The 11420-nt window shown below is 39.8% G+C and overlaps 1 protein-coding gene across 2 annotated transcripts in view; it reads right to left on the bottom strand.

Moving 5' to 3' along the window:
* LOC306882275 (solute carrier family 4 member 11-like) overlaps positions 1-10780 on the bottom strand; it is a 65296-nt gene extending 54516 nt beyond the window's left edge. The window contains exon 1 of one of the 2 annotated variants that reach the window (XM_079436795.1): positions 10338-10780. In XM_079436795.1, coding sequence (XP_079292921.1) covers positions 10338-10389 — 52 coding nt within the window. In that variant the 5' untranslated portion in view covers positions 10390-10780. Of the gene's footprint in view, positions 1-5325; positions 5539-10337 lie in introns of those variants that run through there. The other variant, XM_079436796.1, reaches the window with a different exon arrangement.
* Positions 10781-11420: the final 640 nt, after the last annotated feature.

Here is an 11420-nt window from a genome sequence, read left to right on the forward strand (position 1 = left end):
TGGAACGACGTGAAAGTGAATAAATGATTACAAAATCATTTTTGGGAGAACTATCCCTATAACTTTTTTTTTTTTAAGAGAGGAATTAATTTGTCACGGAAATCTCAACGGTGCATCTCGGCAGGTCTGCATAATGTCAAAAAAAAAAAAAAAATCTAGTAAATTGAGTTTGCGAGGCTGTTACATCCAGCCATATGGCACCATGCTCTGGCAGACCAAAAACATTAATCCCTGCCCTGACAAATGGACAATGTGCATTAAAAAATTGAAGGTAAGAAACAGGGCACATGGCCTGCAATATAAAAGCACAATAAACATGTGAATGCATCTTTTACATAAGCTATTACAGCTGTAATATCATAAGTGAAGGTACAAATGCAGAAAGCATGTGCTTCGGGTTTAGAAATTCCGCTTAGGAATTTAGTCACTGGCATTTCACAGACCTTAGGTTTTTGAGATCTTTTAATTCGGCGGTACCTGTACGAGAGGGGCCATGCTTTGACACAGATATGACTTTGGCTATGTGAGAGATAAGGTATGAGAGAAAGAAAGCTGCCTCTTGCAGGCTGTGATGGTATTTTGGTTGTCTAGCAGTGTGTAGTGATGGTACTTTAGCGTAGATACACCTCTACTAAACAGACAGACAGAAAGAAAGACAGATTAAAGGTGATCTCTGCCACTTTTTAATGTCACTTACAGCCCTGATCTATGAGAGAGCGAGCCGGAAAGAGAGAGACTTAATATGCCTGCAGGCTTTTTGGCACTCGAGTCTCCAACTGCTTAGAGAGGGAATTCCTTCTGAAGACCAGTAATGACACACATACACACATGCTGCTTCTTTGGGAATAAGGGAAGAGTGTGATGAGGTGAGGAGAAGGAGAGAGACACCGAGTTGTGTCTGTTGTGTGTGCATGAGGCTGCTTGACAGAATATTCCTGGAGAGAAAAGCCAAACAGTTGACGATGCATTCTCTCCACAAATAAACCGTGGAAAGCAGCAGAGAAATATTAATATGCATGCTGTTGTGGGAGTAATAGAGGGAAAAACTCAATGCTATAATTATTAAATGAGGAAAAATGACTGTTTCTGCCTGCAAATGAGCATGTTATGGATTTTCAACATATTATAAACACACATTAAAAAGATTTTAGAAAGGCCAAGCTGAATTAGTTTCTTCAAGCAAGTGTGACATCGGCATACATCAATTCTCCTCTGCTGGAAGACGCTTTTGACTCTCTGCATGAAGTCTGGTCTGGATCTTATTCTGGTCAAGAACGGCCTACTTGCATAGGAAAAGGTCTGAGTGACAAGAAATCGACTTTTGTTTTTACACAACTTTTAGAAGAACGTTTATTTTGGACCACAAAACCAGTCTTAAGTAGCACAGGTATATTTGTACATTGTCATAATACATTGTTTGTGTCAAAATTATCAAGTTTTATTTATGCCAAAAATCATTAAGATATTAAGTAAAGATCATATTCCATGAAGATATTTAGTAAATTTCTTACTCTTACCGTAAATATATAAAAACTTCATTTTTGATTAGTAATATGCATTGTTAAGGACTTCTTTTGGACAAATTCAAAGGTGATTTTCTCAAAATTCAGATTCCAGATTTCAAATAGTTGTGTCTCGGCCAAATATTGTCCTATCCTAACAAACCATACACCAACGGAAAGCTTATTTTTTTTAGCTTCAAGTCAATTTTCAAAAAATTTACCCTTACGTTTTGTGGTAAAGGGGCATATTTTGTTTTCTCAAAAACATAATAATCTGGCATGAAAAACTTAATTAAAACAAGGACACAGCAGCATTAATCTGTGTTGAAAAGTGTGTAGAAGATTATTTCACAGACATAATTCAGAAAAAAAGTCAGGCGTACAGTTTTGCTGATTACAATTTAATTGTGAGAACACGGAATATCTTTATTCAGATGATCAAAGAACATGCGTAGCACTGGTCAATCAGATCAGAACTGGTGATTTCAGCCGGCTCTTGCTTCTTTCTTTTTTTTTTTTGAGTGCAATATGCATCAGTGAACAGACTGTGGGCAGTCGTTGGCATGTCATCTGAGGATCTTCTGATTGTAATGGAGAAGATGCTGTTATGATAATAGATTTATTAAACCCCTGCCACAGAATAAGGTGTAACGCAGTTATAATGTTCTTCACGTGTACGGCTGAAATAACCGTTCAGGGCAATTTGCAGGGAAATCCTAAAGCAGCAGCCATTTGCTTTCAGATGAATTTCATACGGCAGAGATGTTTCTGCAGCATGCGGCTAGGCTGATGCGTCCGTCTCACCTCATTCTCTCTGTGTGATGGGAGCAATCACCAGGTGACCCTGATAGTGATCTATGCATACTCTACACATCACACGGTGTTATATAGACGTACGTGAGCCGGCTGCTCCCTCTCTGCCTCTCTTCGTCTCACTCTCTATAAGCTGTAGGAGAAAATACGCAGAGTGGTGTGTGTGCAAAAGCAAAGTGCACCAAACAGAAACAGGAACACCTAGGTAATATTATGAAGATGGCATCAGATCTCGCTCTCTTAAGCCCATTTATTCCTGTAAAACATCCTCTTGGGCGTTGGAAAGAGAAATGGAGATGGAGCTATAGAGGGAAAGGTGGACGTCAAGATCCAGTGACCGCAGCGCTAACATGCTTCAACATGACAGCCGTCTTTAATCACACAGCACCAAGGGAATGCGCAGCTTAAATATGTTTGCATGGACACTATTGTCCTGTACATCAAGGGAATTGAGATTTTCCTTTCCTTCATATCTCGTCTGCTCTGGTTTCGTGAGTGCTCTGCTGGGGGATTCCTGCTAATTGCTTGCACATTCCCTTCTTCCTCTATTAAAGCCAGGCCACCATTCCCTCTTACAATCTACAGTACCGCCGCCACAAGAGAAGAAGACCAAACCGGAAACAAAACAAGCGAGAAAGAACAGAAAAGGGATACAGCTGTATCATGCGAGAAATATGATTCTGAACGAAAACAGAAAGACTGTTTGACATTTGAAGGCCAGGACAGTATCTAGTTTATGCCAAAGACGGTTTGTCATACAGCCTGGCACAACGTCTGACTGTGCGCATCTGCACATTTGTCTGCCGTATGCATATCAGAAAAGTGGCATGTGTGCGAGGTTTCTCCCCTGGCGCATGGGCAGCATCGCAATCAAAGGTCGGAATTCATCAACACTGGCATCCTCCGACATCTTGAAGCAATCTAAGGTTTACTCCAGGGGTGGGCGGGGGGCGCGCGTCTGTTTGCCTGAGCGTGGGTGTTTGTGTGTGCGTGCGGATGCGAGAGGGGGTTCCTGACATTCGCTAACAGAAAGTGAGGATGGAGCGTTTGTAACTTTTCCTGCAAGCTATATTTAATCCATTACGGAGAAGCAGAGGCATGTCTATCTGGGATCAGACTTTTAGCGGAAGAGATGCCCAATTAATTAGCCTCAAGCAAACAATACACAGGACTTGGCAAATTGCGCACATATTTGGGCCTCTAAAAATATACACATTACGGCCGTGCCTGTAAATCAGAAAAGGGTCAAGCTCTCCATCATGTGAACGTCTGCAAAGGCTGCTTCATTTGTGCCCACAGACGCCACTCTTTGTATGAGAGAGGATGCCCATATGGCCGTTTTACAGCGTACCATAAACAGAGGACATAAACAGAGGAATGTGTGATTCTAATTTCCCTTGCAGACTGTAATGTACAGTGGGTGGAAGACAAATGGGGAACAGAAAAGTCAGAGACGCCTAATCGCATTACCAACCTCTCTGAGACTCGGCGGATGGCTGTACACACACATACACAGATAAATAAAAGGAAGCACAGCCAAGCAAAGTCAATTGGCCCTCCAGAAAATGACATCTATTCATATCCCGCCATCTGCAGTGCAAATAGGACGCTCAATATGCGAACACGATGGGAAATCATAAATAAAGGAATCTGGGGACAAAATGTCCACCTTTCATGTGTGTGTAATGAGAGGCGGGTGAGCAATCACGATGCTCGTTAGAGAGAAAGACAGTCGTAAAAGGACAGCGGACATTGCTTATTACATTATTCCCATCGTTAATTTTATTCTTTCATCCATCCGTTAATCCGTTCGTGCAACTTCAATCTTGTTGCAGCGATTGCTCACCTATGTGAAAGTTCTCAGGCGGCTACAGCATGCCGATGGCCTGTGACCTGCTCCAATGACGTTGAGATTCTGTGGAAATTATGGTATTGACAGAGTGCCACAATGATTATCCACAAGCCGAGACGGGCACAAAGTAAGTGTCAATTACAACAGCCTGATCAAATGTGCACTTGATGCTGTGTGTCACACACACATGGACACACATGTAATCATGCGAGGAGAGAAAATTGAGACATCAACTGATTTGAAGTTCAACCCTCAGGCGAAGGATGCAAATCACAGACACATTATGTATGTATGTATGTGTGTGTGTGTGTGTGTGTGTGTGTGTGAGAGAGAGAGTGTATCGGCAGGTAGAAGGGCACAAGATTGAGTGTCTCCCCACTTCTATTACCTACTGTGTTTACACTGAGGCTTTGAGCGAAGGGAAAGGACAGAAAGAGAGAGATGTAGGTGCATTTGTGCTGTACGGCGGAGCATGTGTGTTGCATGCGGTATTAGATTGACTTCTAACAATGAGACGAACTGAACAGCAACATTGCGTACAAATAAGATCTACTCTTCCAGAAGACTACTAACTACACACACCCGCTCGTTTTCACGTGCACACACACTCGAGTGCCGCCTGATCAGGCATATAGGTTTTGGTTCAAGCGCTACCCTACAGGTACTTGATTTTGATCAGTGTTTTGCATCAGTCTCTTTTCTCACGTCTCACTCTACCTCATTTGTATTTGCGTGCGCATGCTTTTGCAATGGGTGTTCGGGTATCTGAAAGTGTGTGATGTCATTTTTTCTTTTTTCCTGTTTACTCGACTAAGATTAACAGCGTAAAAGCATTTACGATGCATTCCAGAAAACCAGCCCCGAAAAAGCCCGTCTGCCTTCCAGCATAACGCACCCCAAAAAACACCAGCACCAGCAGCAGCGGTGGCGGCAGTGGCAGCGTGTGAGAAAAACAATCCACAGACCTGCAGGATTCAACAGAGAGAAAACTTACAACAACACACAAACACGCATGCACCCTCTCCGCTGCACATGTTTAGCACACACAGTCTCAAATTTCAGGGAACCCTCAGATGCTCAGTCGTGACAGCGCAGGAGCATGTGCATATGTGTGCGTGTGTGTGTGTGTGTATGTGTGAGAGTGCATGTGGATCTTACCGGATGGCACAAAATGAAGAACTTTGTTTGCTTCCATCATTCCCTTCTCAACCCATAATCATCCTGTAGTCCTGACACTAATGAGGGCAAGATCACCTCTGCTCCGGTCTCCTCTCTCTCCCCTCCTCTCTTCACTTCTACCTCTCCCTCTCTCTCTCTGTATCTATCTTTCTTTCTCTCTCTCTCTCATTCCTCAGACATATTTAGTGAGTCAGCCTTGCGTTGCCTCCTTTGAGCTGTGACTCTGGGTCCTAAAGCCTACATTTCCTGCGTTTCTCCGTTTCACTTAGCGTACTTGATGCTTGCGGGCATAAATCGTCACAACAAACCGCCTGGTATATAGCATTACTTTCGTGTGAGAGAGAAGTGAGTCTGTGTCATGGAGTAGTCAATAAAATGTGCATTCTGATAAATGTTTTGCAATGTGTGGCATGTGGTGTGCCTGTAAGTTTACATACTGATGTCACTGTAATGTCCTTTGTTTCTTTCACAATAAGGAATAATGTCATTATGGCATTTAGAGAATCAAGGCATGATAGAAATGCACACCCTCTTGTGAAGTGTGGTGCTTTTGGATTGTTTGATGCTATTATTTTTGGTGTGGTGCTTCTGGATTATTTGATGCTGTTATTTTTGGTGAAGACATGTTGAAACAACGTTTCAGAGATATTTACTGCAAAGATGGCTGCAGAAATTGGGTACAGTAGCTGAAACATGTTGCAAGCATCCTGCAACAAAAATAAAAGTACTAAATATTCTATCAAATTATATCCAATGGAAGACTAAAAATTTAAAACTTTAATTTTAAATTATAAAGATTACAAACCCAAAAATATATTTAGTACACTTAAAGGAACAGTTCATCCAATTTTGTAATCATTTACTAATCAAACCTGTATGACTTACTTTCTTTTGTGGAACATAAAAGAAGATATTTTGAGAAACATGTTTTTATGTCCACACAATGGAAGTAAATGGTAAACTAAACTGCTTGGTTACCAACATTCTTCTAAATATATAATTTTATCTTCCACAGAAGACAGAAAGAAATTCATACAGTTTTGGAACTTAATGGTGCGTAAATGTTGATAGAATTAGTCATTTTTGAACAAATTATCCCTTAAATGCTAAAATTATCTACAAAAATATCCACACATTTGAACAGAAGCTGAATAAATATCGGAAGACAAAAAACAAAAGCAACAAAAGACAAAAATAACCAGGGTGACGACAATGCAAAAAATCTAACAAAAGAAGTAGAGGACGAAGATGACGACAAAGGAGATATGGAGGAAGAAGACGTTGAAGCAGATACAGTATACTAGCGGCAACAGCAGAACATGGTGACTATGCAGTACAAGTAGATGAAAAAGATGACGACAGAAGACAACGGTGAAGAAGAAGGTGAAAAAGAAGAACAGAATGTTTGAGGAATTTCCAGCAAGCACTGTAATGACTCATCATTCCAAGGCTGTTTGTTTTATTTCTCTGTCGAGTGGAGTGGGGGGGATCTGTTTTTTATTTCTGCCCTCACAATAAGTCTTATAAAATGTGTAGAACCCCTCTCTCCTCCCTCCATTTTGTTGCCATCAAAGGCTCTTTCCACAAAACACACCTGCTGGCAGTGTGTAAAAGAGTTTGTAGAGGCGTGTGTGTACGTATGTGTGTGTGTGTGTGTGGTGTACGTATGTGTGTGTGTGTGTGTGTGGGGGGGGGCTGTAATGTTCACACAGCTTTTGTGTAAACCCTTGACTGTATTGTGATGCACTGCTCTTTAAACTATTATGTTACGGTCAAAACGAATACCTCCCACAAAATGACATGCTAAGCGTTTGATTCGGCCACCTACGAGTCCAAGCATTCAACATAACTACACTACTAAAATATCCTACCTCACAATCATCATCATTTAAATCTGACTGAATTAAAAAAGATGTGGTGTATGTGGAGTGTTAAGGGTTAAATCCTGATGTGGGCACAGGATGCTGTGGGTACACAGAGTGAGGTCAATCTCTGACCTTGCTATTGTCCTTGAATTCAGCAGAGTTGTCCTGAGGTGCCAGACAAACACATACCGCACAGCGAAATATTTGGGCTAGATTAGAGACGCAATGTGCATTGGCCAACAGAAAGAGATCCCTACAGCAAAGCAAAGAGGGTTCTGGGTGACACACCGCCCCCTAGTGCCCTGTGTGGCTGTCAGAGGTCTAAACAACTACCTTATACAATGACTCTTTGGAGCCATCTCCTAAGCACACACACACATTTAATGAATAGTTTGTGCTGTCACTTGCGTGCCCTAGACCTCGCTTCCTATCTGTGTTTGACTGTGATAGTCAGATCATAAGCTTCACAGGAAATGTTTTGTTGTCTTTCTGGACAAACAATGGGTTTAGGAGATTTATGGGTAGTGACTGCTGACTCTAACACTTTAAGCCGAGAGGTACAACCCCAAAATGTCACATACCATCTTTTTGCATAAATCCTGAGCTATCTATTCACATCACAAACACAAGAAATTGGTTTTCAGATCAAATAAATTAATCATTTACTCCCAGAACAGTTTCTGTTCATTCCAATTATTAGCAAAATACATAAATATGTAGTCAACTATATAGTGAACCAAAATTAAACACAGGGTATTTTTGCAGCACAGGTCAACAAGATTCAAGACTCAAGAGATTCAAAACTGAAAATAATAATAAAAAAATATTAATCTACAACATCTATTTATTTTTTTTGCTTGCAAACATGTATGTTTGGTTTTCTGTGACGTATTCTGTTTTGTTACAAATTATGTTTATTATGATATTAATCTTATTATCATGCAACCAGACACAGATGAGTTTTTGGCAAAATTTTTATTTATTTTTTTCAGTCAAAAAATAAATAAAAATACTTTATTATTGAGCCCTTTCACTGCTATTTTTGAAACAGAAGTAGTGAGGATCTTTTTCTCCATATTGTGAACATATCTTAGTAAAATGGATTTGAAAAAGAAAAGTGTAGGGGGACGTAGGTCTATACTTTCTTTGTTGATTGGATGGAGGCAGATCTGAATGCGAGCTTGAGGTCAATTGTGAGAAAGGGACGGATTTTAAGAGAATGAAATTATTTGGAAAAGTTAGGTATACATCAACAAAGACATGTTTGTTGTTTAACAGGAAGACGCAGTTATGACATTTTAATTAAGATTTCTGAAGTCAATTAAAAAAATAAACATGTAGATGAATTGTTCACAACAAGATCAATAAGCTGCATTTTAAAAAATGATTAAGTGAATTTTCATTTCATGCTGACTTTAAACTGAAATATGAACTGAGAGACGGAGTTCACTTTTCATACTTACTGGGTCTCAGTCCACTTTGCATTCACACTGGAACCCAGCCTACTGAAATATTCTTATGAAATACCCCATTTTGACATGCTGTCAAAAGGGGTATTTTTTTATAGGCCGAATTGAATTGTCAGATTGAATAACTAATTTGATAGTCTTATTTGTCCAAATTCTTTGTTTGCTACAAGCATTAAGGTCTAGCAATGCAAACACCAGGTCTTTTTGGGTTTGCTACACACATATTCAAGAACACAGAGTTGTATTGTATCTCCAGGAAGAGCCAACAGTCAAACTGACTGAACAACAAAGGGTGGAGCTTCCTTCCCCTGAACCCTCACCTAATGCAAGTAATGTATCAGTGAGAGTATGTGTGTCTGTGTGAGTCCATGTGCACATGCTTGTGAGAAACCATGCACGTGCATTCACAGTGAGATTTGGAATGATCTAATACCTTGACATTCTAGAACAAATATGAAATATGTTAAAATGAAGCAATCTTTAATACAAACTATTACAAAATCTATTGAATTCACAACCTAAGATGATACAATAACAAAGAGTGCAACAAAAATTCTGAGTTACCTCACACTTGCAGTATTCATGAGCTCCAAGGACAAGAGAATATGTGGGAGAAAGCATGTTATGTCTACACGACGACTAAGGGAGCTTTCCCGTTTTTGTCAGGCAAATGAGAGTCTGAAATTGCACCACTGCTGTGGTGGATGCTGATTGCTATAGGTGTGCAATTGATGCTTTAAAAAGAGGCTTTCTAAATGTTTTGTATAGATTAAAAAACAGGGTATCCTCTTTGATCAGACAGCCTGATAGCTTTTGACTTTGTGAGACTAACAGCTGAAAGACATCAGAATAAAAAGATGAATCTTTATCCAGCAGTCCTTCCTTCCCTCATTACCCTAAGAGCATGAGCACAGGCAGCTTATGTGCAGCTCTATTGAATAGCAAACTATTGGGACACTCATCCTTTCTTTGTTGTGCCAGTCTTGATAGGGAACAGAAAATACAGCTTAATCGTGAAGAAAAAGGTAATTATGCTAAAACAAAATCATTGTTCATACACATTTTCCATTTAAGTGCGTTAATACATCCAGAATTATTTATGACTAAACTTTTCATCAAAAAAATTACCAGAAAATATGATCGGAGTTCCGAGTTCTACAGAAATGTCTTTTTGGGAAAGTGCAACTGCAGTACCTATCCAAATAACTGCATGGATTAGGTGATATATTAACAGATTTGCATAATAAATGCCTTCACAATATAATTTATAAAAGAACCATATTTATCATGGTTAGTCAGTTTGCGCAGTAGTCATCACTTCTGCTGTCTTTGGCCTTGTGCTTGTCTTGAATGACTGAATTACAGTAATTTAAGTAGCCATAGCAAAACTATGGTTGCCATGGTAATGTTTGTTAAGATTTTTTTGGAAAAATGGCATTTGTTCAAGACTAGAATTGGAAAACAAACATTTGTTGTTTTTTTGCAGTGAAGTAGGCTATATTCAAATTACGCGACATTCAGCAGGACTTTGGTTTACCACAAAAACTTGTATTTTTAACATTGAAACTCTTACAACTACTATCACACGCATATTTCCTTAAATACTGTAATTTCATAAAGTTTCTCACCTTGTCCGTTTCGATACAAATATTCTTACCTTCAGCAAAGCGGTTAACAGTCACTCCCCTCATGTCTTTACCCGTCTTCATGATGTCTTTCAGTTTGGTTCAATTTTATCGTCTGAATCACATCCAAAGAAAGCTTTTCTTAGTGTTAATTTATCTTTATATCCAGACTAACTGGTCAAGTTGTTATCTTTTCGCCTGAGTGTGAAACACAGACTGGCATATTAGCGGTGCGCGCGAGTGTTCCGCAGGTGTGCATGACAGCACGAGCGCAAGAGGTGCAGCACGCGAACAAAAGCTAGTGAATCTGGACCAATCACGCTCCAGCAAAACAGTGCGACTGGACACGGATGGACCATCAACAACACTGTTGTGTGGATTTTAGATGGAAGACAGTTTGTCGTGCAGTTTACGAATATCCCAGACGTGACATCTAATTAATAGCGGACTGATGTGTATAAGTTAAAACTAGTGTGAGGGAAAGGATCCCCACTAGAGAGCGCACAGAGAACGCGACACACGTGCTTCCTGTGAAGTTTGGAGAGCCCTGCAGCAGTTTAATTTAAGACTTGTTTTTTTTATTCTTCCTGTATAGCTCTATAAATTGCGAGTGACTGTGAATTTAGGATTCTTTATTCAGTTTGGTTTTGAGAACTTTAGTGGAGAACACTGTGTTTCAGTACTCAGTACTACTAGGCTGGTCCTTGAGTATCACAGAAATGGACATTTGTCTATCTTATCTGATTGACCCGGTTCAGTTCGTGGAGCCTCTACTAATGAGCTGATGAGTTGAATCAGGTGTAGTAGATAAGGGAGACATCTACAATGTGCAGTGCCGGTGGATGATTGAGAACCACTGGTCTTTTATGTTCTGCCTATAGAAGATATAGGCTAGATACACTCTTTAAAACTAACATTTCAAAAGGGGGTTTTCACAGCGATTAACCATTTCAGTGAAATTCTCTTCATTCTTATTTTAATACTCTAAAGAACCTTAATTTACTGTAAAGAACCTTTTGTGGAATCGAAAGGTTCCATGAAAGGTAAAGGTTCATCATAGAACCTCTGAAGCCAATAAAGAGCATTCATTTTTAAGAGTATAGGAGACAGAGTGC

This window comes from Barbus barbus, assembly GCF_936440315.1.
Source record: "Barbus barbus genome assembly, chromosome: 16".
Classification (NCBI taxonomy): Eukaryota; Metazoa; Chordata; class Actinopteri; order Cypriniformes; family Cyprinidae; genus Barbus; species Barbus barbus.